This window comes from Penicillium rubens (genome assembly GCF_028828025.1).
Source record: "Penicillium rubens strain IBT 27055 chromosome Unknown utg000003l_segment0_segment0, whole genome shotgun sequence".
NCBI classification, from domain to species: domain Eukaryota; kingdom Fungi; phylum Ascomycota; class Eurotiomycetes; order Eurotiales; family Aspergillaceae; genus Penicillium; species Penicillium rubens.
Window position 1 is genome coordinate 2195132 of NW_026890601.1, and position 26433 is coordinate 2221564.

Below are 26433 nucleotides of genomic sequence, written 5' to 3' on the forward strand. Positions count from 1 at the left end.
AAAAGCATGGTCGCATGGTTGTTTTGTAGCATTAGCATTTATCTCAGTAGATATCCCATAATGAAATCTTCCCGTCCTTGGACCCAGCCGCTAGCCAATGGGTTTGTTGTACCTTTTGATTCCGTTGTTGCTGCACTGTTGCAAGAGAGTAGTTGCGTCCATCGACAGTCGTCTGTCCTGCTGCGCCCTGGTCTGCGTCTCGGGGTTCTTGTTTTGCAGACTCGGACGATGGAGACACCAACGACGACATGCTTTCAGTATCGCCGAACGCTATGGAATAACAACCATCCTTATGCCACTTCAGCACAGCCAGCTCTTTCATGGTTTTGCCAGAGTACACCCGGATCCTGCTGTCCCACCCAGCAGTAGCAAATACTTTCTCATCCGATCGGATCCGCAGACCCTGCTGACCCGAGTGCTTTGTGTTGACAATCTTCAAGGGGGATTCTTCTTTGTAGCCAGCGGTAGGGATATAACCCGCAGATCCCGTGTTGGGGATGGGATGCTTGACAATCAGAGCATCCGCAGAAGAAGAGATGAAGTATCCATGGGAGGGGGCGACATCTAATGAAAGGACCGGCTGGGAATGAGGGCGGCCAGCATAAAGCTTGTCCCATTTCAAAGGGTTGTTGCTTATGTATTCGCGCTCAAAGCTGGCCGACTTGAGGGCTCCACGATGAACGAAGACCATCACATGGCCATCTTCGTATGCAGAGGCGACGTAGAGATCCCCAGAAGGTGAGATGAAGAGATTTACAGCCATCAGCATTCCAGTTTTAGGGGATTGTTCAGAAGGAATAGTACTGATCCTGCGCTCGGACGGTAGGTGGAAGATATCGACTCCACCAGAGTCCAAGGCATTGGGTACTGCAAAGAGAGTGTTCTCTGGTCTTCCGGATTGGGACGGAAATGCAGGAAGCCCGTCTGGATTCACAAAGGCCATTGAGAACGCACAGAAATTAAGCGCATTCACGGGCAAGGAATGGAGTAACCACGGCTGGGTTTTACTTCCTGGCTGTGCGGACTCGGTCGCATCCACAGGAAGCGTCTTATTGAGGAAAGTCTCATCCTCTGGACGAAGCTTCCACACACATAGTTTGTGGTCGCGGCCATGTCTATTGCAGATGTCAGCAGGATGGCCAGTACCTTCCATGGCTAGGTAGGGATAAATGAAGCATCATACGTGTAAATCTCGGTAGCACCCGAGCCAACATCAAATCCCCTGGCCTCCAGAACAGCTCCCTCGTGGGCCTTCCATGCCGTCACAGGGCGTTTGGTGACCAGGTCCCAAACAACGATCCAGCCATTGGCATCACCGGATACAAGCCGTAAATTCTGGCTGTAGATGTGCAGGGCATGGACTGGAGAAGCATGTCCACGCAGGATGTATACAGGGGTAGCTGGAGATTGAACTTGAACTGATTTGGTGTCCATCCCAAATGCCTTGTGGTTGTTGCTTGTTGATATATCTTCTGTCTTAGACGAGGACCACAGCCATGTGGAATTGCCAGCTTACACCGCCACACTTGAGCCTCACCTAAAGTTATATGGTGATATATTTGAGCGTAGCTTTAAGATATGCACTGTCAATGGTACAACACGAAAACAAGAACGGTTCAAGTTTCAAGAATGGAAGCCAAAAATGGACTAATAATCAACAAGTCTTGAAATCATCGCCTGAGGCGACCAACAACATACAATTTTTCTTTCCCCCTTGGTGCTCAGCTCTTGCCGCTTTTTGCCCAATCGGATATGACAGCGGGATTGCGGTTAAACCCATAGGAAACCACACGGGGGTGGCTTGATATATAACTTCCACGAGTGTGGTTCTTTGTTTGGAATAACCGGCCAATAGCTCTAACACAAGTCAATGTGCCGCAAATAATTGTATAGACAACCCGAAGAACTTGTTGACTTTGTCCTTGAACATCTTGCAGTCCCGACAAGGAGGGGAGCTGACCAATATGACCGCCTCGGTTAATGAAACCGGTAGTGGTGCATTAGCCATTTTGATCAGGTCATTATGTCTCCGTTGTTGCTGATTTAGAACATCCAGTTGGCTTTCTAGCTCCAAGAATGGTCTGGCTTCGGGGCTACCAATTAGCCGGTTTAGGGCTGATTTAGCAGAGTCGAGCTTCAACTCCAATGCTCTGATTTCATCATATTTCCCGACGAGCTTTTCGTCCCAATCCAAAAACTCTTCTTTTAGATCCTCCTTTCTGTTTCTGAGAGACGTCACCCTGCGTCCTATCTCAGTTCTCAGAGAGATTTCTTGAATCTCATCCTCTTTCAACTTGATCTTTTCCTCCAGTTCCGAGCACGGGAGGCCATCGCGTGGGAGGAAAACATGGCGATCGATGAAGTATGCTATCAATTGCTTTTCTGCGTGACATGCATTGTATTGACCGTCTTTACCCTGATCCTTTCCGTCGGAAGGCAAACGATGATCCACTACTTCCGAGATATAAAAAACATCATCTGTCCACTGTCGACCGTCGACCCTGAGCTCTTGAGCCGAACAATGTGACCATCCGCTCATAGCGCCAACGGAAAGGAAACTCCCACCTCGTTCCAGTCGTGCGACCGTCTTCCGCTTGCTGGTGATCGGATATTCTTCGATCGGTCCGTAAAGTACAAACGAATCCTGCGAACGTTTGAAAGAGTACTTTGACAGCGATAACGTGGGAGGCCTCCCAAAAGCAATGTTTGACTTCTGCTTCTCCCCACCAAGGAGGATTACTATTTCATTACGGTCAATGTCCCGTCTGAACGTGTCCTCGACATAAGCTGGTCGTCGATTAGATGAAGATGTCAAGTCACCTCCAGCACGAACGTATCTCTCTTCTCGGTTTTTGTAATGGTCTCGAGCAAGTTCAATGGCCAGTCGGTTTTCGCCATCTCGAATAGTTTTGTCTGCATTGTGTTTAAGGAGGACCTTTACATTGTCGACCCAACCGAAGAGCGCTGCCTCCATCAGGGCGGTCCTTCCATTATTGTCGACAGCATTCACGTCAGCCCCGTGCTTGATCAGGAGTGACACCATCGCCGGGCTCTGCCCACGTGCTGCAATGATAAGGGTTGTTTGACCATCGGAATGTCGCCCTCGGACAAACAGCTGGGCTTCGCTAGAACTGTCCAGATATTTCTGCACCGCTTTTACATCCCGGATGGCACAGTCGCTGATTGGTGTAAGAATCCTCTTCTGTTTGAATTTCTCTATGCCATATCCTGGATCCTTGGTGACCTCCTCCTTCGAGTCTTTGTCGATACTCGCATATGTTTCTTCTCTCTGTGCAGCGACCATAGCCTTTTGAGCTAACTCGGTTGCGAGACGATCGACATCATCGTCACCCTGGCTGTCGCTACCGTGCGATACACAAACATTCGTATATCGCCCTTGTCTCTTGTCGATTTCATACGCCACCTCACCTTGATGATTCATGGGGAAGCATGAACGATAACTTTCCATCCTCTCGCAATGTGAATGTCTTAACTGGTGAAATATCCACTTGTCTTCCTTGTCTTTCTTCCAATTTATGCCGTGGTGATGAACCCTGTTGCAGAATGGACATTGGATGTAGTAATTGTTCGCATTCCACCAGATAATGTCGGCTGCAGGGAAGGTGTCCATCGTAGGATGATAAAATGATGCCACGGATTGAGGCGGGCAGATTCGACTAGATGATGACCTCGACAATGAACTTGAAAATAAATAGAAAGATGAGTATGGTAGATGAACCGACCTGAGTTGGGAAATCCAAATACTGGGAGGGGCAGATTCGAGTACGAGATGCAGGTGTCATGCGGCGCCTAAATCCAGCCCAATCAGCGCAGGAAGGCACTGGATAAGCCAAAGTGAGGACAGTTCGGTTGGAATGGTACCTAGGTACATTTAGTTATGGCTCCAGGCAATAAGTCGGGGGCCGAGGATCCATGCATATTCTTATATGGTGCTCGCCTCTTGCCGCTTTTTAATCTCTGATCCCTGTAGAAGGACAGGTGCTGTGGAGTTATTCGAACATCTTTGCAAGCGTGGAAGCTCCTGTGTGAAATAAATGTGATCAATGAGGAGACTGATCTGACTGGAGTTATGTACTACATAAGGTACAATCGAGAATACAGGAACATGTTCTATTGCTATACAGAACGTCGAATTCATGAGCGCGATATACGAGATATCATAATCAGTACCCTCCCGTGTACTTCGGCGAAGCCAGATCTTTTTCGGAAGAAAATCCTCGTTCCTGTTTGCGATAAGAGCTTCCATTGAAACCAGGAGCAGGAGAGTCGACGTTTATGAGTTATTGGTAGCCGGAAACATGGGATGCTACATGCGAGGATGAATATGGGGAAAGATGAATGAAGCAATAGTTTGGTAGTCTTTATTTTTAACCACAATGGGTGATTCTCTCAGCATTGATCAGTTGAGAATAAACCAAGGATATTTATAGGGTATAAAAGCGCCCAAGTGAAGATAGGCAATGAAATTCATGATTCGTCAAAGCGTCAAATCAAATCAAATGACCCATAGTGATACTGATTGAGTGCATGGTGGTGATGTGGTGGCACATAGTATCCTTGATACGGGTGATTTTCCAATGAGAAGTCACCCGTAGTCAACAAGGGATTGTGTAGGCTTGGAGATGAGCCCGGGTGGGGGGAGATTGGTAGAGATGGGTCTAATTCATAGAAGTCATTGTGCATCTGGGCTGGCGTCACAGTGTGCGGGTGAGCATCGACCCAGCTCCAAATTTGTTTGAGATCGTTTTTGATTATTTCAGCACTGCTGCCAGTCACTTTGCTGAGAGTGTCAAAGATTCCGAGTACCTCCTCTTGGGCTTCGCGTGTTTCTAAACACTCCGCAGCGAGTACTAGAAAGTACATGGATATATGGGCCACGCCTCTGTTCGCCTGGTTAGAAACAGACATTTCTGGGATCTTAGTCATGATTTGTACTAACCGGTCTGTGGTACGGGCAATAAGGCCGCACATTTCGTGTGCATGGTTTCGTTGCATTTTCCGCATATCCTCATCAAACTCTGACTGGAACGGGTGTGTTTTGGCCAGTAGAATACGACTGGCGTGGTAGAATAACCGAGTGACAACGGCAGATCGGTTGGCAAGCCTGCAACTATGAGCTGGCGAACGGGCTGGATGTGAGATAGTTGAGTACATACCAAACTTCAGGAAAGACCGATTTGGAAGTCGTTTGCCATGGCTGCAAATGACCAAGGGGTGCAAGGGGTCTGGGAATAGATTTTGCCCATTGCTCACACCATCTGTCGTGAGTAATCCATTCATGATCGTTGAGCTGAATGGCTCTGGCCGAGTCGTCATCTAAACTGTGAGATGGACCCGAAGATGCTGGTAAGGACATCACTTTCGCGAAAATATAAAGTATCCGATGATGCCATAGATCTTGATTCCCCCAATTGGTGGCATCTGGATGATCCATGTCCATGTTGACCCCCCAAGTGTCTGGATCCCAAGACAATGTCCAATTGTATCGCATACATTTCAGGAGCTCTGCACTGATGCTGATCCTGAAACATGCTCCACCTAGCCCGGGGGTTTTGGCAGTCCAGCCACATTCTCGGATCAGTGCTCGGGAGCCTGCGCTGTGATCTCCAGTGTGCCTTGGTTGGCTCGGCATGGTCTCGGAGAAACCGAGAGCAATGGCTGCTGTCGCGCATAGTACAGAGTCACGGTTAGGATCGCGGACTGCATCCAGAAGATCCCGAGTAGCCGCGTCGTAATAATGTGCCGCCTTTTCTTCACCATAAGAAGGGTCTACAGAAGAAAGATGTCTAGCACCACACGCGAGGAATGCCTTTAGCAATACGGGCTCGCCAATGGCAAAACCTGGAAGAACCTGGGAAAACTGCGTTTGTGAGCAGACTGGAAGAATAGAGTGCGCGGAGGTTTACCTACATGGTTCATTTCGTCCATTATATCCATCCAGGGACCGACTTCTTCCACGAAGATTCTGAGCAAAGATACTTGCTCTGGGTCAGTGAGAAAAGCATGGTACTCGTGTTTCCCAGCCAGTTTCCGCGCGAAATGAGACGTCCCGTGCGGAAGAAGTTCATCTCCAGGTACCAAGTGAGGCTGGTGCCAGGCATCTGATCCAACGAAGTCCGGTGCATTCGGGTGCGCGACGTTTAAGCCCAGCGGGTCAAACGAATGCGCCACTGATTGAAAGAGACTTGTCAAATCATCATCCCCCATAAAGTCAAAATCATTGTGTGATTGTGGGTCCTCCTGAACAGGACTGTCCGCTTGGACAGGTGGGTATATCTCGAACCCTCCCACATACAGAGACGCAATCATCCGCGAGTCATCCCGAAATGTCACCTTCGATCCGTGAGGCCGAGCGATAATGTGTGGGGGCGCCACAGTTTGAGTGTCAATGAAATTGAGACGAACACCACGTCGACAGATGCGATTCGATTTGCGACAATTGAGACATCTTCCCACGGCTTCATCGCATTTCAAATGTCTTTGGCGACAAGTGAGACAGCCTGTGCGTACCCTCCTAGCTTTGGTATCTGGTGTATCTGTGGATTTCTTGCGACTGTTGCGGAGGCGGGATGTGCTTTGTGAATCGCTTGCCTGGCTTTTTGGGGTGGATGTCCTCGTGCTGACGCTGGGCGACTGCGGCTGGGCCTTCGTTACTTTTCGAAGATTCATGTTGCCCGTAAACTGCGAACGCGTGAGAGCCTTTTGCGTTACAACGCAACTATGTTCCTAGTCCCCGGCGCCAACTCGAGTCCCAACCGATAGAGGTTTCCCGAATTCACAAGATGCCGTTGTAGGTTCTACCCAGATGGCCATGTTCGTTGTTCACAGTTTCAGAATTATACCCAGCTAGAGAAAAGAAGATTCCGACCGCCTTTGGGATTGGTATTCAAGTGTAGCTCTGAATCCAACTACCAGGCGGCGGCACAGGAGGGGCAGGAAAGAAGGGATCGGCGAATAAGTCTGGAGCAAAAAGGGGGTCAGCTGATAATTATCACCCGAACGCGAAAGCATCGCATGAATACACTCACTAGCCCCTTGCTTAGCCACACAGACGTCTCGAAGTTGCGGAGAAGTGGGTGGATGTTAAGTTAAAAGACCGAGTCAAAAAAGAAAGGTGGGTCACCTTGCCAAGATCGCCGGTATACGGAGTACGAGATGCCCACGGGTATAGTATGCGCATACATAATGTATTTACATCTAGTTGAATAGATACAGCCAAGAAGGCTAACATCGCAGCCAATATCCATTCTCCGGTATCAGAACACCGAACTGTGAAAGAGACTGGCTAGGCCTTCCTCCCCAATCGAGGTAGTGGGACTCGGCCCAGCAATATTAACACAATGACTCCCCAGAAGGCGGCAGAAATGAAGGTCAGCTGAAGAGCCGCGGAATATGATGTAGTGACTGAGTGGTTATTAGCAAGGTCAAAGTGAGTGGCACACGAAAGAAATAGAACATACCTTCTCGCCGATGGATTGGATCCAAGTGGGCAATGGTATCAACGGATTTCCGGACAAGTGCGATGATATGGTTCTTCTCAATACCAGTGACGTTTCTGTTAAGGTGGTATATGAGACTATTCTGAAAGATCCAGCTGCTGACAGCCACTCCCATCACGGCACCAAGGCTTCTCCACAGCCCCAGAGTAGTCGTTGCGACAGCCTGATCTTGCTTCTCACTGGTTGCGAGAATGGATACCATGAGGGTGGGAAACGAAAACCCCTGACCTAGACTGGAGAATGAGATGCAGACCATGGAGAGTGGTTGAGAGGTGTCAATTCCCATGGACGCAGCTGCACACCCACCTATCACCATGCAGCATACACCAACCATGACAAAGGGTTTGAGACGTCTGGTCCAGTTAATCATGAACCCGGTGCTCACACTAGAGATAGTGACAGCTATGGAGGAAGCCACAAGGCGTAGACCAGAAGCAGTTGGACTGGTCAGCTTCACAGCCTGGAAATACAGCGGAGCGTTGAACAGCATGGTGTGTACAGACATCGCGGCAAAGAAATTGCCAAAGATAATACTGGCTCGAGGATCCTTTGCCATGAGCTCAATTGGTAGCACGGGTCGTGGGACGCGCTTCTCGTAACGCACCAAGATAACAGCTAGGACTAATGATGCCACTAGGGAGATGATAATGAGCGGATGGCCCCAAGGATAGACATTCCCTCCAAAGTTCAGACCCATAATCAACAGAGTCACGCACATAATCAAAATGATTGATCCCGTTATATCGATACTCCGGACCAACTGCCAGACTTTCATGCGCTCCATTCCAGTTTGTTTAACGCCGAGATCCGCCGGGACTGTCCAAGCGGCTGCGATAAAATAAACGAAAATGAAAGGCAGTTGGATGAGAAACGCACCCCGCCAGCCGATATGATCACACAGGTAACCCCCAAAGGCAAGGCCGAGACTACTGCCGGTGCCAAGACACAGGTTAATGTATGATTGGTAGACCCCGCGATACTCGAGATGTACCAAGTCACTGGAGATGATCTGACCGATGGAGAAGATACCGCCGGCACCAAGCCCGCAAAGCGCGCGAGCAGCGATAAAACCGCCGATACTTTGCGCCAAGCCACAACCTGCTGTCGTAAGGAAGAACATGCTGATAGAGAAGAGATAGACAGGTTTCCGGCCAAATGTGTCCGAGATACGTCCAAAGAGGGGCATAAACGCGGTCGAGGTCAACAAGAAGGCCGTTGATAGCCAGGAGGCTGAGTTGGCTGCTTTGAAGTAGGAGGTGATAACTGGATGGCTGGAGGCCATGAGGGTCGAATCAAAGAAGCCGATCATGTAGCCCATCATGATGCCACTAAAAATGACCCAGAACCTGGTCGGCGAGACATCGATGAACCTCGAGGCGTAATCCGTTTCATCTTTGGTTGAGGTGCTTGGCTCTTGGGTGGGAGAGCTTGCACTGGAATGACAGCTATAGTGGGCTTCTTCTTCCGTAGCTCTATAGGAGCTGGCTGATTCAACATCCGTTGCGGAATACGAGACATTGTGGTGACTCGTCTTCTGATGAACGGAATTATTGCGCAGGAGTGGGGTGGCCTCGGAGGGGCAAAAATTAGCTGATTGCCCCTCGTTCTCGTCAATGGGCATTTTTTTAAAAAGAAAAAAAAATGCATAAAAACAAATGTATGAAAATATGTTACTTCATGAGGACGAGGATTCTGCAAGCACGCAATGTAAGTACAGCGAACGCCATCAACAAGGGCTCATGGGCTTTGAAAGCAGTAGTGGCACCAAAAAAAAAAGAAAGGAAGAAAAATCGCAGCCTAGGAAAATAAGATCTTTATCTCAACGCTAGGGCTGCAAGATCTCTATTTGCTGCAGCACAGCATCAATTGCCGAGGGATGAAAAGTCCATAGATGTTTCTAATATTGACGCATCGGGTATAGCGTGGTTTGTCAGCGGATCCCGGTCTCGATAAGAGATAAGGAATATTATTGTATGGGCCCTGCCCGGGAGGGGGCCTCTTTCTGATTGCTATATATTCTTGTCTCATATCTATTACGTTGTCCGCAGCTTCGCGTCATCCTGCATAATGCATTCCCCTCTCCGCATAGCCGTGTTAGAATGCGACACCCCTATTGACAAAGTCAACCGCCGCTATAATGGATATGGCGGGGTATTCCGCATGCTCCTCAAAGCTAGCGCGAATGCATTGAACCAGCCGGAGAGACTCGATCCAGAAACGGGCATGGAAATAACAGCTTGGGATATAGTCAATGATGACAAATACCCGAAGCTAGAAGATGTCGATGCCGTGCTTCTAACAGGATCAAGTACGTATCAACTCGGTGACTCAAAGCATTTGGAGGCATATATTGACCACAATGACCTTGAACCAGAACACAACTCCTTCGAAGACATCCCCTGGATCAACCGCCTCGTCGAATTCACTCAACTAGTCCTCGCCCAGAATCGAGTCCGCCTACTCGGTATCTGCTTCGGACACCAAATCGTTGGCCGCGCATTAGGCAGCAAGGTCGGACGAAGCGACCAAGGTTGGGAGATTGCCGTCTGTGATATGGATTTGACCGATAAGGGGAAGGAGTTCTTTGGTCGGGATAAGATTGTAAGTTCCCTGCGCCTGCGCCTTGTTTCACAAGAGCTACTCATGCACCCCGAGTACATGTGCAGCCAGCTGACCTAATCTTCTTCACCGCAAATAGCGCATCCAGCAAATGCACCGGGATATTGTCTTTAATTATCCTCCGAACGTGGTTCCTCTCGGCTCATCCCCGCGCTGCGCTGTGCAGGGTATGTATGCACCGCGCCGCTTTGTCACCGTTCAGGGCCATCCTGAATTCACGGGAGACATTGCCACAGAGACTATTGAGAGACGGGCCGAGGCCGGTATTTTTAACGAGGACCAAGCTCAGGATGCTTTGAGCAGAGCTAATATTGAACATGATGGTGTCGCCATTGGTGTGGCGTTCCTGAAGTTCCTACTGGAGGAATAAAAGGAAGAGCAAATATTTCAAGCAACACAAGCGAACAGCATTAGATTTGGTCACTTCTACCTGGCTCTCTGGGGAGTACTGCTCGGTGCTCATTTAATTACCATCAAATAGATCCATCTTTATGTGCATAAGACGCAATGCAATATTTGACTTGTCGTTATATACGGAGGTCCATGCTGTTACCTATATATAGGTCCTAGAGTTCAACCCGCTCAAAGCACGAGCCCTGCCCCTGTTCACTATGAAGGGGAAACCTACGGATGAGTACCATAACATAGTTGTCCGGACTGCGGCGCTGATAAACTGGTTGTTCAGGCCCGCAACCCATGCTTGGGCCAACGTCGGACGGATTCCGCATACTCTTCGAAAGACCGATTTCCTTGTTTCTGAGGGCAGGCTTGCATCCACACGTCAAATTTATTCACCACTTTCTTTTCGAACGGGAACTGATCGATCAGTTTCTGGGAGAAAAGTTCGAAACTGCCCTGGATGTCTTGTGACGGTGTATGTGCGAACTCGAGAGCGGGGCCACGCAAGCCCGACATCAAGGTCATTGCCTGAGCTTCTTGACGCTCTTCCTCTTTCATCCCAGACATGCCGATCCAAGCGTACTTGCATTGCTTGACATAATGCCTAACGTTTTCACCAGGTCGACCGGAGAACGGGGTTGGGTCCCGTATGATGACTGTATCGGAGACAGAAGACTTTATGTTCCGCACGAGCGGTGAGGATCCACTAGCCGATTCAGCTGAAGTCGGAACTCTAGGCGTGAGCAGATCTGGACCATCTGGGGTGGTAGGAAACGTATATGATCTAGAGATGACCCAGCCAGAAAGTGGGTGTGACATTAAATATCTAGAATAGAATCTAAGCCACCAAACAGCACCGTGACACCAGCTCGCCAGTAATACCGGATCATGGGTCAAGGCCTGGACTAGAAACAAGAGAGCAAAAAGAAGAGTCAAAGCTAAAGACTCTAGAAAACAGTGGGGGAAAGCAACCCTGGTATCGTTGTAAGCACAGTGATTGAGGACTGCCCCAGGCAATATCCTCATGCGAGTTCATAATCAGACAAAACGCCCCCTTCCGCAAGCCCATAGGCCGCGAGCCCCGCAGGGCGATGCACATGCAAACCCAAGTAAGAAACCAATCGCTCCATCACTAACGCCTTTTTATGCAAGAGAAAGCGCTAAAGATGCTCAAAGGTCTAGCCGCAGACGGGAGACAAGGAAGAAACAAATAAATCAGTTCGGGCGCTGGCGGGAAAGTCGCCTACTGCGACGACATTTCTTTCCGTCAGTGTCCGATTGTTCCGGGTTAGTGTTACCCGGGAGAGGGTCTGTGGCCTGACCATCTTCCGCGTCGGAGTTCATCTATTGAACGAAATGTTAGCAAATATGCCACCTGAGGAGACTTTCAGTTGGAGAGCTCACTCGAAGATTCAAGGAGACAACCTCATCATGTTCATCCCTGAATGAGATACCAACGCCCAAGGTAAGATTTGAGACGAGGCGTTTCTTAGGACGGGTGCGTCGTGCGGGACGAGGATCTTCGGAATCGTCACTGTCCTCCGCGGAACGCTTGCTACCCGTACTGAATGGAGAAGAAGAGCGCGAGGCCTGCAAGCTTGGTTTTACAGGAATTCCGGGAGCAGCTTTCTTCTCAAATGGGATGTCGGTTTTCTCGTCCAAGAGCGCGGCAAAGGCGCGGTCAATGTCGCCACGGCATCGCTGGAGCATGTCCACAATGGTCTCCCGGTCATATCGGCCCCCCAACCCCTCTTGGATGGATTTGATATCCCAAGGGGGATATAGGTCAACAGCAAGGCCAGCATCGTCGGCTAGATAACCGTTACCAGTTTTCTCTTCCGGTGAGATGAGTTGGTCACTATCTATGTCGGATTTGGAGTCTGGAACGACTTCAGACTTCATCCTCTCCTCCTCCTTGATAGGTTGAAAAGGCGCGAGCTTGGTAAGTAGTCCTTCATGCTTGCCCTCGATATTCCGCACTGAAGAGTAGTGTTTAAAATCCTGTGGTCGTTAGTGAGGCTCCATGATATGCATGGCAGCAAGACACTTACGTGGAAGGCTACATGCAGAACATCCCTAGGTTGGGTTGGGAGGGCATTGACATCCTGGAACACCGAAACACCATCCATTGTGTATACATTCAAGTCGACCTTGAAGGCCTGGCAGAATGCCTGCAGATGCTCAGAGCTGCCCCATTCCCCGTTTTTGCGGGTAGTAGCAATCATTTCCTGGAACCGCCGTTCCATATCCTGCTGGGACGGAGCGGAGACATCAGCAGAGCGAGTAGCATATGCTGATGCGGCCGCACGCTTAGGGCGGCGGCGCTCCCCACCTTCAGCAACGACGAATTGCATGAAGTAATCTTTATTGGAAGCCATGTGATTGGCTAGAAGCTGGCGGATTTCGTCTGCATGGTGGGTGTCGCCATACAGTTGGTCGGAGAGTGAGTAGTAGAGACAATTACCTGCAATTGGACGCGTCAGAATAGGTAAAACAAGGTGATACAGCTTCTGAAGACCGCAATGGAGCTCAAAAAGCATGCAACAGGAGTAAATGGCTTACCGTCTCCCTCGGTGGGGAGTGCATAGAGGCCTCTCTCTTGAAGAGAGGCCATCTCTAAGCTCGCGTGGTGCATGGGCTTGACTTGCTGGTCCTGCAACAGGGGCATGGTTTGTGGGTCAGAGATTGAAGAAGGAGGTATTGGAGAAGGAGATGCGTCTAACAACGCAGCCTTCTCGGTGGGATGAGAACCAGAGCCCGTAAGTATGGGCACGATTCTGCCACCATTAGTGAGGAGTGACATATTGAAAGAAAGACTCGAATAAGAGTCGGCATTTATGGGAGTGTAGACCAATAGACAAACAAATAGATAGAAAGTGAGGAAAAATTGAGAAAATAGAGAAATTGAAGTTATTGATCTAAGAATGGCAAACAAAAGGAACCCGCAGAGTAAATTCGGGCCCTGCGGGTGGTTTGAAAAAGGAAATTGTTCGGCCCTCCGACGCCCATTTGAGTGCCGCAGCGAGGCGGTGAGCCGCGGTGTTTGGTGATTGGCCACAACGCAGGCGTTTGCCCACTATGACATCGCCCAATTTTCTTTGTATAGAAAGCCTTCAGACCATTCAATTCTATATTTAGTAGACCAAAGCTTCTGCTTGGTTTCCCGACTCGAATATATCTTATAAAAGAACTGTGATTTACGAGGAAAGTGAGCCTGAATTGAGGCAATTGAAGAGCCCTAGTGAGATCAAATGTGATCGATAACGTCCAATTCGGAGTGGAGTCCGGAGTGATGGAACGGGATTTTACGGAGCTCCTTGCTGGGGATCCAAGCGAAATCACTGGATAATTGAAGATTGAATCAAGGGTCTGAGGAGACTTCAGAAACAAAAGCATTGAGACATATCGCAAAGGCTTTATATATCTGTAACTACGATGCTTTTCAATCCTCTCGAAGTACGCATCACCTCCGCATAAGTGCGGAGTTGTATTTTTAAATCTTTGACCGAGTACGGAGTATCCACCCATGTCTCCACTAAAAGTCTCTAGCGCGTTTATTTTCTTTTTCGGTGGTATTTGATTGGCCTGAAGCTTACACCGCCGCGGTAGGGTTCCCGCAATAGGCCAAGTCACAAAGTGGGGTAAAAAAAGACCCTTACCACATCTTACCAGCCCTGGAGACCTCTTAATATACCAGACCCTTATCGGTTAGATGAGCGGGATAGCTAGTCTCCTCACCCCGCTCCTCCTCGCTTCGAGCATACAACATATAAGGACAGCAACCCCTTTTGTGCCAATTGTGCCTCATATCTGTTACTTGGTACTTCAAGGAAGTCAAAGTGTCCACCATTATGGCAAATAACATCGTAGTTCTGGGGTAAGATCTCCGAGCTCCAAGCTTCTCTAGCTTCACCCTGCAGGAACTTGGTCCCACTAACATATGTAATAGCGCTGGTGTGTCTGGTTTGACCACCGCATGGCTGCTGTCGCAAGACCCCGCCAACAAGATCACCGTGCTGGCAAAACACATGCCTGGGGACTATGATATTGAATATGCGTCCCCATGGGCCGGTGCCAACTATATGCCGTATGATGGACTGAAACCGGCTGCTCGATAAAGTTCTGATCAAGTGGGTCTTCTATAGGGTGGGAAAGGAGGGAAGTGCTCACCATAAATGGGAGCGCGATACCTGGCCAGCATTGAAAGAAATCACAGAGAAATACCCAGAGGCCGGTATCCACTTCCGAGGTATGATCGCTTCACCGAACCTGATTAGCATCCCAAACCCCTCTAACGAAAACGTAGGAACATTGATCTACAACAGAAAGAAGGATCAAGAAACAGATACCGGAAAGTGGTTCTCGGAATTGACCCAGCCAAACCCGTGGTATAAAGATGTCGTGCCCGATGTATGCTTTCGGTGAGGTGGTCCCATAGACGGTCTGCAGACTGACGTGGTGGTTCTAGTTCAAAAATGTTCCCTCCGATCAATTAGCCCCTGGAGTGGACAACGCCCAGGAGTTCACATCTGTCTGCATCAACACCGCAGTCTACCTGCCATGGTTGGTGGGTCAGTGCATCAAGAACGGTGCCGTCTTCAAGCGAGCTGTGTTTAAGCATATCGCCGACGCGGCCAATGCTCACCACACGGGACAGAAAGCCGATGTGGTGATCAACTGCACCGGCCTATCCTCCAAGACCCTCGGTGGTGTTCTTGATGACAAGATGTATCCCGCCCGTGGCCAGATCGTCGTGGTCCGCAACGACCCCGGTCCCATGATGTCGACATCCGGAACTGACGACGGAGAAGATGAGGCGTTGTACATTATGACTCGTGCTGCAGGTAAGATAAGTTGATTGTACTGTTAGATCGTTGGCTTATTGCTTTTAGGTGGTGGCACGATCCTCGGTGGCTCTTATCAAAAGCACAACTGGAATGGAATCCCAGATATGAACCTTGCGAATCGCATCATGAAGCGTTGCATCGATATCTGCCCCAGTCTCGTTACGAAGGGACAGGGAATAGAGGGACTGGATATCATTCGCCATGGCGTTGGTCTCCGACCACTGAGAGAGGGTGGCACTCGCATTGAAAAAGACAAGGTGGACGGCGTGGCAATCGTTCACAACTACGGTCATGGAGGATTTGGCTACCAGGCCTCCTTCGGCTGTGCATATACCGCTGTCTCTTTGGTCAAGGAGGTCTTGCAGAACAAATCTCGCGCTAAGCTATGAGGAACGGCGTGTACAGATCAATCGTTATATATCAGCCAGTTTCAGAATCTAGCCTTGGCATGTATATACCTGCGAAGTTTGGTTGGCCCGTATATGCCATTGTGACGTCAATCGATAATTGTCCGAACACTCAAGTTGAGAACACCAACCAAGAGAATTGTTTAATACGATCTATAATCGTTTCATTGATTGCTCCATGATGCCAGCACATACACCCAAAGACGCAGCCCTAAAAATCAACAAAGTCCTAAATGAGTTCGGTAGATCTCCTCTACATGGCACAGAACTCGCCGATCCACGGTCGCTAAAGGCTAGCCCTGAGATAGTGTTGGCGATGGCGCTTGACGCCCTGATCAAAGCAAGGCCAATATCTCACGAGTTGACGCAGAAAACGATCAAAGTCCTAATCGAGGCCAGCTACCATGACATCAACGTACTTTCCGAAACTACGTGGGAAGATCGAACAATGGTTTTGCAAGACGGAGGTTACAACCGGTATCGAGAGCAGGGTGCTACCAACCTTGGTGAGCTCGCGAAGCTAGTTGTTGAGAGATACGGTACGCCCTCACTTCTATTTGCGGATTTGGATCTGCGATGTTATGCTGCATGTGGAAGGAATCTGACGTAGCATGAGTACAGATGGCGATTTGAACAATCTCCTCAAGCTGGCAGACGGGAAACCCCACAAAGCTAGAATATTACTGAAGGAGATCAGGGGGATGGGTGACTTGGCAGTGGAGGTATTTTTCAACAATGTTCAAAGCATATGGCCAAGCTTTGCTCCTTCTATCGACTCTCGGAGCTTGAAGACCGCAGATGAAATCGGGATTGGAACTGATGTGGACGAAATATACAATGCGCTAGAGCAGGATCCCATGCGCATGAGTTGGTTCGCTAATGGCCTCTCTGAGGTCCGACTGGAGAGAAGGCAGGATGTAATCGAGGAACTTTGAAACTGTATAGCAGCTCTATGAATGTGTCTTAACAAAAATATCAGAATGGTCGACTTCCTTCCCTCATATACAAGTGTTTCAGGCCTTGTCAAGGAGGTCAAGACCTCACAATGAAGGGGAAATGTGAGTTCGACTCTCTTGTCCCCACAACATCGACAATGTCTCAACCAGGCATGTTCAAATTATGAACAGGGATCACCGAGAGATGATTTACAGGCCTTTCGGATTTGGGGCCAAATGGATCACCTATTTGAAGTTAGCAACTATGTTCAACAGATATTGAATAAACACACAGGCACTTACCACTGGAACTATGGCCGACACGCTCAAAAGCCCTAGCATGGCAGTGCATCCAGTCCATCCCAAATTCTCAAATGCAAGCCCTGAAAGCAATGGGCCAAGCACAGTGCCAGCACCAAATGCCACGGCAAGAAGCATGTGAGCCTCAGTGACTGCACTTTTATTGCCATATGTATCAGGTCGTTCCTCTTGTACAGCATTTACAATTCGAGGTATCTCCGCAACTAATGGGGTCAGCGATGTACTGAGCCCTATCCCTGTTTATTGTGAGCAAATCTGCAGATGACTTTGGCGTTCATGGGGCTCAGGTCGGAGCTTACCGACAAAAGATAATAGTACACATGCCATGACCTTACTTGAAGTATCGTCATGTTGTACCAGAGCGAGTCCAGCAACTGCTACAGCTGCCAACGTAAAACCGACACCGGAGATTAACCGGGCACCGTATTTTTCTGATATCATTCCAACAGCTGGACCAATCAACGACGGAATGGTTAAATTTAAAAACATGGCCCCGGTAGCACCGGAAAACCAATGGAAGGTCTGCTTAATAAATATTGGGAGAACGGCGTCCATGGCGCTCACCAAGACCGTGTTGATGAGGCATCCATATAAAGCAGCAGATATGCGTTGATTTCCAAGGAAGCCTCCCACAATAGTCCACCAAGAAGGATCTTTTTCAACCACAGAACAGGTCTCGCGGCATTGTGACAGGAGCGGTGTTGTGGTAGTCGGATCGCCATCTTCAACAGTTGGCAGTCGCCGTTTTCCATTTGCAATGGCACTTTTGGTGGATTTTCCATTCCGAAGAGGAGAATAGTTCGTTGGATCATTCTGCCCTACATAATTTGCAGCAGTCTTTCTGTCAATCATGAGGAGAATGAGGACCAAGTTGACGAGGACGACGCAAAGACCCATGATGAAGACAGAATAGAACCCTGCATGCTCATATACAATTCCCCCAAGAGTCGGTGATACAAGCACGCCAAAACTCATGCCTGAGAGACCGAAGCCAATCCAGGGCCCCAGCCCGTGCGACTCGATCGAGTCCACCAACAGCGTTAAGCCAGCAGTATAAGAAACACCCGCAGATAGACCCTGCAAGATTCTTGCCACGATGATCACCCATGGCTTGACTCCAAGCATGAACAAGAGGGTGGCACCGAACGCACAAGAGAGGCCTCCCAGAAACGGCATTTTGCGTCTCTCGCATTTCCCAATAATCCAGCCTGCTATGAGGGCACCAAGTATCATTGTGAGTCCGAATACGGCCAAAGAGATTGATATCCAGAATGGCACGTCAGCCTCTGGTACCCCGAACCGAAACGTTAGAGAGAAAGGAAGCACGGATACGATCTACGAAAGAGCTCGCGTTGTCAGTACTGCAATTCGACGTCTAAGAGTAGAAGCACCTACGATCCCGTAAAGGAATCCATCAGTAAAGGTGGTTGAGAAGATGGCAAGGCCGACAAGTTGCTTAGATGAGCGTAGATTGAAGAGCCATGGTTGGCTTGGTGAAATATCCTCCATGATAGCTTGGAGATGGCAAGTTAAGAGTCACACCCGTACACGGGTGGACTGAAGATCGATTTGGTTTTGAGGTCCTAAGTGAACAATAATTGCTTAATAGAAAAATACTTGCGTTTTAAAAGCCAAGTTCAAGGTGAAGATGTAAGGGGTAAGGTGCAGTCAAGACAGAATTTGAAGCATGTATTTTCGCACCGAGGATATATAACTATATGTAAATTATAAATTAAGCAGTACAGCAATGAGCTGTCTTGGTCTCCTAGCATGTGGTAACTCAGTTCAAGAATCAGCCAGTCATTCTCTGTCTACCTCCCTAGTTCGCAATATGGAGGGATGATACATGCACGGTATCTGCATGATTTATTGACGATCACCACAACCTATGGGCCAATGATGATGCCTGGGTCAGGTTCTTCCCTAGAATCACATAATGCACCAGCTGAATGATGTCCTGTGGGGCAGCTGGGTATGTAGAGCAGGGAGGGTCTTTCGAAGTAGATTCGTGGGGGCTTGGTGGGAATACGCTGCTTACAACACTCATGATTTAATACAGTAGTTATCGAATCGCATCTAGCTACGGTGGTATCGTCGTATTTACTATAGGGTTCGGGCCATGTTTCTTTTTATTGCTGAATCCCATTGCTTTTTCATGTTCGATTTTGCTTTTGCCCTGAATCTCCATAGTAAGCTTTTTCAATCATCTTTCACAGTCTCCCTTCGTTCAACAAATACGATTCGATTGCAAGCCATCTGGCTCAATTGTGAGCCGCTATATATCTACCACGTTCGACATATAAAATTAGTAAAATGAAAGAACAAGACCAACTGAGCAACCAAACAACTCAAATTATCAATTTTAAGTCGAAGTGACATAAAGACAGAAGAGCCACAGTATGCCATTTTATGCTTGCTCTATGATTGGCGGAGATGATCAAGATGAGTCATGAATTTCAAGGCTCCAGTCATAGTTAATCTTTGATGCGAACTGACCCATGGAGGCGTTGTGTCTATGCTTACTCCAGGGACATGACCTTGATTAGTTTACGGAGGCAGAAAGAGCACTACCTATGCATGGTTTCGAAAGGCTCATCTGTCGAACATTCTCGCACAGTATCTTTGCGTGCTATTCCTGAATTTTCACATTGTAAATCAAAATCTCTTTCATCAAACTTGGTACATATAGTACACATCTAGGTAAGATATGATGTTTCAATTTTCAAGCATCCCTCTCTTCTCTCTTCCTTTCTGCACATATTTATATATCTGGATCTCCGCTATTATACTGAGGCTGTCGAAATCAATGTTCCGCCTCACGCTCACAGTACAGCAGGTACCACCTTCAATCTTAGTCTTTACCATAACCTCACATCCACATTCGAGGGAGCAGTGATATCTAAGTGAACACTGGTAGCCCTACGTCAACCTTGGAAGGAAACACCATGCCGAATACAGTATAGCGCCCGCACTGGCCTATGGAAATCACGTGAGCTACCAGTTCCCTTGGCAGACCCGCTGCTTGCGACAGCGCAGCAGCTGTCGACGCCCTCATTTCCACTCTCCCCCTGTTCTGCTCCATTCAAACCCTGGCAAGCTTTTTGATCAAACCTGTGTTGCTCATTATAGCTCCCCTCAGACCTACCGTTTCATCTCAAAGGTGCGTTTTCCTTTGTCATAAAACCACAAAACTGGGTCCGACCAGGTGAACTCCGGCGAACCTGTCTTGCATCATCACTTGAGCGATTGGCGAGACCCAGCAGCATCGTATTCGTATTATAAGCTAACTTAGCACCTTTGAAGGCCCGATTCAGTCACTCGACACCAATTCCTCCTTTGTCGAAGCTTTGCAGCCTAACGACTCGCCGTCTGGATCATTGATCGTGAGCAGAAGAAACAGAAGAAGCAGAAGAAGCAGAAGATCACTTTCATCTCCTAAGCTCTTCAACGAAGCTATCGCAATGGATTTCACAAACATCTTGTATGTTGGCTCTCTGCAGGATAATTTGTGCCAGAACTGATTCCAAGCAGCCGTCTTGTCAACATCGCCGTGGGTGTGTTTATGGTGCTGGGTGGCATCAGTAACTTCTTCACCGGCACCTGGAGTTCATTCATCCTGGGTGCATATGCAGTTGTTTTCGGTCTCGGTAGGTCCCTCCCATATTCCAAACTCACAACGTCCATAGTGTTAACATTATCCTAGTCGTTGGCGGACTGGAGTTCCTCCCCCACGTCCCGGACTACGCGTACCGTTATGCGTCGTTCCTCTTTTCCTTCCTCGGCCGTGGTGTCTGTAAGTTTTTGATGTTTTCTTTTTGCACGCCTCTAGATCGGAGGGGGAATTCGGTCGCTAATCAGTTCCGTCAACAGTCTACATCTTCATCGGTTCCATTCTGCTGCACGACCACGTGCTGCGCATCATTGACGGTTCGCTGATCGCCTTCATCGGTCTTGCATACATCGCCCTCGAGTTCATCCCCTCTATTGAGCCTCCTTCGAACATGCGCGAATCTGACCAGGGCTGGGGTGCCGAGCAGATCTAAGTTGCCCCCTGAGTAGGTGGCGATGACAATATCCTGTCATGTTGGCACTTGTGATAGATACTGTCTGTTCAGGCAGTTTCTGTCAACGTGCGGTGTGTGATGTTCGATGAGCGCAATGACCTTGGACGTCTTTGAGTGAAGTTGATGAAGGATGTTATAGAGAAGGGGGATTTGAAGAGAATGGATGATTTTGCTGGGTCTCCGATATTTTTGTTGATACCAGCGTAAAGGGACAGAGAGACACCTGTACTATATTTGGTGGGCTAGCATAGTCTGGCAGCATTTGGCATGCTCTAATGATTTATTGATTTTCTTATTGCAGTAATCCGGTGAGAGATCATCTGATAGTCAAACTAGGGGTCTCGCCAAGACTCCCATGTAATATACTATGTACTATATACGTACGGAGGACTGTATCCAACTCCGTGACCAGTAGTAGGCTGTACTTTTGGTCACTGTACAACATACAAAACGGGTACCTAGGTACTAAATTACCGTCCAAAAGTACAGCGTGGCCATATCGCTTCGGCTTGTTCCATCTCCGAGGAACCAATCGGAATATCCAGAGAGTTGATGACAGTATTAGTAATAGACTTTGGACCAATCACATCGACGATATATTTGATTGCCTACCATCGCCCCACCCTAACCTCACTTAGGGAAGGTGTGATTCCCACTCTTCCCACTCTTTTTCCATTTTTCCACCTTTTCCACTGTTTTTTTCACTTTCCAACTAAACTTCATCAGGTCATAGGTGGAGTCTGCATGAGATCCTGGGGGACATAGAATCATGCAGAATTAGAGATTTCAGCTTGTTGTACAAGGAATATAACGAAAACAAAAGGAAGTAGAAAAAAGACACTGATTAGATGAGATTGATGTGATTCTCGGCAGACGGTAGATAAAGTGTGATAGATTGATATGCCGTCGATCCCCCCTTCCACTTAGATCGATAAACCCCAATCCCTTTCTTGGGCGATAAGCAATTCGGTCTCGCCTCTTTGTCTCAATTTCTCTCCTTTTCATCTTTTCATCCTTCTCGGTTTCACACTTTGTGTCTTTAATCTGTCTTTCCATCATTTCTCGAATACTTTTCTCTCCCTTATCGCCTCCGTCACATCTTGTGTGCCCACTTTGCCCAGTCCTGACGCGGAGTGATCACCATCTTGCAGCTCCCTAACCTCTCAACCAATCCCTGCCTTGGTAATCGTCCTTTTGCATCGGGCCACTGTCCCCGAACGAAACTGTCCCCCACGATCGCCTGCTAGTCAGACCAGACCCTGTGGTGTGCTGTCAATTGTCGCAATCACTATCACCTGACTGTTCCACCCCGTCGGGTCGCCACTATTCCATACCAGCCGATCAATACCTTTGGTGGTGGGTCGACTCTTCTAATCTACTCGACACTTCGTTTCTTGATTCCTGTGTGACGACAAATCCGAATTCACTTCTTTTTGACCGCGATCCCGGGTCATCGCCCTCCCTGCGATTGCCCCGAGCCTGCATCATCGTGGCTGCATATATTCCTGCTGGACTGACTTTCCCATCTTTCTCCAACCGTCAGCTTGACCGACATTTGGTTTTTGTGAGACGGTGCATTCTGCTCTCGACTGTGGTGCGACATCGCCCTCACATCCTAGAATTTCCACTCTCCCTTCGCTTCCGTCGGCTCATTCATATTCGATCTCCCACCTTGAAACGGCGGAAGGATTCCTCGCCGCGGGATCACTGCTGTAATGTTAGCGTCTCTCCCACAAATGGAAGCGCTTCACTCTTTACCTCGGAATCAAGTCGTTCCAATGCGACAACCGTCAGCGGAAGATTTGGATGCTGCGCAGCAGTTGATCTCCTCAGCACAGGCAGGTCGTGAACATTTAGCAGATCACTACCGAGAGGATGGCATGGTACAAAGATCTGGTCAACCCGGATCAAATCAATGGAATGGACACAATGAAACCCCGAGTGAGAAAACATCTCCTAGTAGCCAAAAGGACACAACCTTCCTAGGGCATTCATGCAGGTGAGTCTTGACCGGATGGGCCTCGACGGATAATTAGGTTATAAAGGCTGACCCCATCTCTTTTGTTCAGCAATTGCGGCACAAAAAGCACTCCTCTCTGGCGTCGTTCTCCTACCGGAGCGATGATCTGCAACGCCTGCGGTCTTTATCTCAAAGCTCGCAACGTCGCTCGCCCCACGAAACGGAATCGGATGCAATCAGAGGGTGCTGAGAAGCCGCCACCACCTGCGAGCTCTCATTGCGGCGGTTCCTCGGAAGGTGGTGGTTGCAAGGGGTCATGCCCTGGTGGTGGAAGTTGTAACGGCACTGGTGGTGCAGAAGGATGCGATGGGTGTCCGGCATACAACAACCGGATATACAAGTCTGCTACCCGAGGTGCGGCTGCCATCCAATCTTCCTGGGGTCGTCACCAAGCGCACGAACCTGAGCCTGCGACGCAAGAGGAGACACCGGTGAAGGCCCCTGCTCCTGCCGATGCCTCTAACACCTTGGTTGCTTGTCAAAATTGCGGCACAACCGTGACTCCTCTTTGGCGGCGCGATGAACAAGGCCACCCCATTTGCAATGCTTGTGGTAAGTTGGATTTCGCATAGCTTAACGGTCTGATTGCTCTAACACAACGCAGGATTGTACTATAAGCTCCACGGATGCTATCGCCCCACCAACATGAAAAAGTCTATTATAAAACGTCGCAAGCGCGTGGTTCCTGCCCTACGAGATCAGTCTCCCACCGCTGGTACCCTTTCTTCCAATGGCTCATCGACATCCCCGGAAGCATCACCTGCCGCCCTGGCGCATGGCCATGATGATCACTATCGGTATATGAGCAGCGAGCCTGGGGATCACTACCAGATGATGCCTGGGAAAACTGAAGACGCACCTCGAGCCCTGCCTTTTGCGCCACCGCCGGTTGATTTCACCGGTTACAATGTTTCATCTGTGCCCCTTGCACATGGTCCCTCCATCCCCCACGGCCTACCAAAACTTTTGGAAGTGGAGCGGCTGGGACATTCGCCCGTGTCTCAGTACGGGCGCCGGTCCGTTTCTCCAAACACTCTCAACGTTCCCAAGAAACGAACATTGGCCGAGGCTGCAACAGAGGCTCTACCAGCCCCATCTACGTTGGAGGCAGGCTCAAATCAACTGCCTCCGATTATGTCTTCGGCCAATCCTACTCCACCTGGGCGTCTCAGCTCAATCTCGTCCATCTTAAACCAATCAGATGTTCGGGGCGAGCCTCGCTCGGATAATAATCTGGGACGTCCACCTCCCATCCACCACTCTGTCTCCCCTTCGCCTCACCCGCCGCAGCCTTTGCCTGGTCTTGCATCTCTTGGAGACTCGGTTGATCGCCGTGCCCGACTTGAACGCGAAGCGGAGCAGATGCGCGAGATGCTCAGAGCAAAGGAGCGCGAGCTGGCAGAGATGAGACGATAGATTCGACGTCCGCCCGAGCAGTGACGAAAATAATGATATTCGGATAATGTTTTGCAAATCGGTGTTTCTCGTGAGATGAACGGCGTACAAAGATACCACTCACGTTACTAGGATATCTTGTCCCTGGCTGTGTTATTATTATTCTGTTCAAAAAAAAGTGTGTCAAATGAATTGTATTCTATAATGTGCAATCGCGACCTATTACCCTTAATGTGTTCCTCAATTCCCATGCAGGTAGGTATATCTTGTACTTGATGCGGACCGATGTCATAATGACTTCCAACGTCGAAATCCCCGAATGCGACCTCGATCAACTCAATTGGAACCAGATCAAATCCGTTCTGAGCAACCGATTCCAATTCCGATTCTAATTCTTCAAACTGACAATTCTCTACAATGTCAACCTCAAAAGCCTTCACTCTTACCTTCACAGGCGACGTAATGCTCGGGCGCCTGATCGACCAACTAATGCCGGAGCACGTCCCCAACCAGCACGACGAACGCATCGCCGCAACCTTCATAAAAGCCCATCCAACTCTCCTCTCAAAAGGAAACTACACACCCTCCTCGCCATGGGGCACAACCCTCCCCATACTCCATTCCTCCACCCTAGCATGCATCAACCTCGAAACCGCCGTGACAACAGCCCCAATCCCGTGGCCCAACAAGGTCTTCAACTATCGCATGCACCCAGCAAACCTAGGCCCAATTCTACACGCCGGCGGGATCGACTACGCCAGTCTCGCCAACAACCACACCCTGGACTTCGACACAGAGGGTCTCACAGAGACCGTGCAAACACTGCGAGCAGCGAACATCGCATACGCAGGCGTAGGTGAAACATCCATTGATGCGCGCAAGCCGGCTGTGCTACATTTGCCCAGGGCTTCACAACCCATTGACGAAGGCCAACAGCGCCACACAGTGCATATATACTCGGCCTCTGACCACCCTCGCGCATGGGTCAATGTGCCGGGATTCAATCTGTTTGATTACTCGCGTGAAACACGCGATTGGCTGCGGAAAATGCTTGTTGATGTGCAGGAGAGCCAACCTGCGTTGAAGATCTTTTCGGTTCACTGGGGCCCGAATTATGCTTGGCAGGCCGATGGGCGGATTACGTCTCTCGCGCATTTCTTGATCGATGAGTGTGGAGTCGATATCGTCCATGGGCATTCGTCACATCATGTGCAAGGTGTGGAGGTTTATCATGGGAAGCTTATTATCTATGGCTGTGGGGACTTTGTGGATGATTATGCCCTGAATGAAGAGTATAGGAATGATCTTGGGGCTTTGTGGAGGGTTGTTGTTCGGGAGAAGGGTGGTGGTGGGCTTGGCTTGGAGAGATTGGAGATCTTCCCTACGCGAGTTGAGCGGTTCAGGGCTGTTTTGTTGGATTCTGGAGATGCGGATCATGTGTGGCTGAGTCGAAAGATCCGTGAGCTCAGTGGGGAGCTGGGAACAACTGTGAAGGAGGGGCTTGGGCAGGAAGGGGAGGTAATTGTTGAGTTGCTTGGAGAGTAGATCTCGAAAGCAGCGATGGAATCCGATATCATGCTTGAAGTGTCTATGGAAAAACACACTGGTCATGATATATATGGCCAAGAGATTTTTCATCAAGGACTTTTCCAGATATCTGTGGAAGCAATCGTGATGCAATCAATGTATAAGGTAGATCTCAGCAATAACTTCAGTATGGAATCACATGTCATTAATCTCTAACTAAGTAAATCTCTAAGTAACTAAAAATGACAAAGTGGTGTGAAATGACAATTGTATGGTGACTAGGGTCACCATAGTCACATGATTTCCTGGTATAAGACCAGATAATTAATGTGATCTTCCTCATTTCTGGCGAAAATCAAATGGAAAAGCGGAAGGGAAA

General features: G+C 49.0%; 13 protein-coding genes across 13 annotated transcripts; 6 read left to right on the plus strand and 7 right to left on the minus strand.

The window, feature by feature from the left end:
• Window positions 1-43: 43 nt before the first annotated feature.
• Window positions 44-1434, minus strand: N7525_007032 (WD40 repeat domain-containing protein; the record flags this gene model as incomplete). The annotated part of the gene is made up of 2 exons (XM_002567552.1): window positions 44-1115; window positions 1184-1434. 2 exons carry the CDS (start codon window positions 1432-1434, stop codon window positions 44-46), a joined length of 1323 nt encoding a protein of 440 aa, XP_002567598.1.
• A 433-nt stretch (window positions 1435-1867) lies between these two features.
• On the minus strand, window positions 1868-3442 carry N7525_007033 (ankyrin repeat domain-containing protein; the record flags this gene model as incomplete). The annotated part of the gene is made up of 1 exon (XM_002567553.2): window positions 1868-3442. The coding sequence occupies one exon, from the start codon at window positions 3440-3442 to the stop codon at window positions 1868-1870; it is 1575 nt and encodes a 524-aa protein (XP_002567599.2).
• Window positions 3443-4506: 1064 nt separating this feature from the next.
• N7525_007034 (Zn(II)2Cys6 transcription factor) lies at window positions 4507-6690 on the minus strand (the record flags this gene model as incomplete). Its single annotated transcript, XM_061213894.1, has 4 exons — window positions 4507-4903; window positions 4961-5125; window positions 5178-5881; window positions 5932-6690. The coding sequence occupies 4 exons, from the start codon at window positions 6688-6690 to the stop codon at window positions 4507-4509; spliced, it is 2025 nt and encodes a 674-aa protein (XP_061068325.1).
• Window positions 6691-7306: 616 nt separating this feature from the next.
• N7525_007035 (putative MFS multidrug transporter) lies at window positions 7307-9141 on the minus strand (the record flags this gene model as incomplete). Its single annotated transcript, XM_061213895.1, has 2 exons — window positions 7307-7425; window positions 7482-9141. The coding sequence occupies 2 exons, from the start codon at window positions 9139-9141 to the stop codon at window positions 7307-7309; spliced, it is 1779 nt and encodes a 592-aa protein (XP_061068326.1).
• Window positions 9142-9587: 446 nt separating this feature from the next.
• N7525_007036 (type 1 glutamine amidotransferase) lies at window positions 9588-10509 on the plus strand (the record flags this gene model as incomplete). The annotated part of the gene is made up of 2 exons (XM_061213896.1): window positions 9588-10121; window positions 10219-10509. 2 exons carry the CDS (start codon window positions 9588-9590, stop codon window positions 10507-10509), a joined length of 825 nt encoding a protein of 274 aa, XP_061068327.1.
• Window positions 10510-10820: 311 nt separating this feature from the next.
• N7525_007037 (uncharacterized protein) lies at window positions 10821-11357 on the minus strand (the record flags this gene model as incomplete). Its single annotated transcript, XM_002567557.2, has 1 exon — window positions 10821-11357. The coding sequence occupies one exon, from the start codon at window positions 11355-11357 to the stop codon at window positions 10821-10823; it is 537 nt and encodes a 178-aa protein (XP_002567603.2).
• Window positions 11358-11753: 396 nt separating this feature from the next.
• On the minus strand, window positions 11754-13614 carry N7525_007038 (OTU domain-containing protein; the record flags this gene model as incomplete). Its single annotated transcript, XM_061213897.1, has 4 exons — window positions 11754-11882; window positions 11943-12539; window positions 12590-13002; window positions 13101-13614. Coding segments are annotated over 4 exons (1653 nt in total), but the record flags the coding sequence as incomplete, so codon positions are not given.
• A 775-nt stretch (window positions 13615-14389) lies between these two features.
• On the plus strand, window positions 14390-15774 carry N7525_007039 (FAD-dependent oxidoreductase; the record flags this gene model as incomplete). The annotated part of the gene is made up of 6 exons (XM_002567559.1): window positions 14390-14415; window positions 14488-14625; window positions 14684-14787; window positions 14845-14948; window positions 15007-15382; window positions 15431-15774. 6 exons carry the CDS (start codon window positions 14390-14392, stop codon window positions 15772-15774), a joined length of 1092 nt encoding a protein of 363 aa, XP_002567605.1.
• Window positions 15775-15973: 199 nt separating this feature from the next.
• N7525_007040 (uncharacterized protein) lies at window positions 15974-16727 on the plus strand (the record flags this gene model as incomplete). Its single annotated transcript, XM_002567560.1, has 2 exons — window positions 15974-16331; window positions 16414-16727. The coding sequence occupies 2 exons, from the start codon at window positions 15974-15976 to the stop codon at window positions 16725-16727; spliced, it is 672 nt and encodes a 223-aa protein (XP_002567606.1).
• Window positions 16728-16937: 210 nt separating this feature from the next.
• On the minus strand, window positions 16938-18557 carry N7525_007041 (uncharacterized protein; the record flags this gene model as incomplete). The annotated part of the gene is made up of 4 exons (XM_061213898.1): window positions 16938-16973; window positions 17031-17251; window positions 17348-18383; window positions 18444-18557. 4 exons carry the CDS (start codon window positions 18555-18557, stop codon window positions 16938-16940), a joined length of 1407 nt encoding a protein of 468 aa, XP_061068329.1.
• A 1952-nt stretch (window positions 18558-20509) lies between these two features.
• N7525_007042 (TVP15 family protein) lies at window positions 20510-21091 on the plus strand (the record flags this gene model as incomplete). Its single annotated transcript, XM_002567562.1, has 4 exons — window positions 20510-20529; window positions 20580-20695; window positions 20752-20841; window positions 20919-21091. 4 exons carry the CDS (start codon window positions 20510-20512, stop codon window positions 21089-21091), a joined length of 399 nt encoding a protein of 132 aa, XP_002567608.1.
• A 1736-nt stretch (window positions 21092-22827) lies between these two features.
• Window positions 22828-24548, plus strand: sreA (siderophore transcription factor SreA; the record flags this gene model as incomplete). The annotated part of the gene is made up of 3 exons (XM_002567564.1): window positions 22828-23111; window positions 23182-23684; window positions 23737-24548. The coding sequence occupies 3 exons, from the start codon at window positions 22828-22830 to the stop codon at window positions 24546-24548; spliced, it is 1599 nt and encodes a 532-aa protein (XP_002567610.1).
• A 396-nt stretch (window positions 24549-24944) lies between these two features.
• Window positions 24945-26072, plus strand: N7525_007044 (CapA family protein; the record flags this gene model as incomplete). Its single annotated transcript, XM_002567565.2, has 1 exon — window positions 24945-26072. One exon carries the CDS (start codon window positions 24945-24947, stop codon window positions 26070-26072), a length of 1128 nt encoding a protein of 375 aa, XP_002567611.2.
• Window positions 26073-26433: the final 361 nt, after the last annotated feature.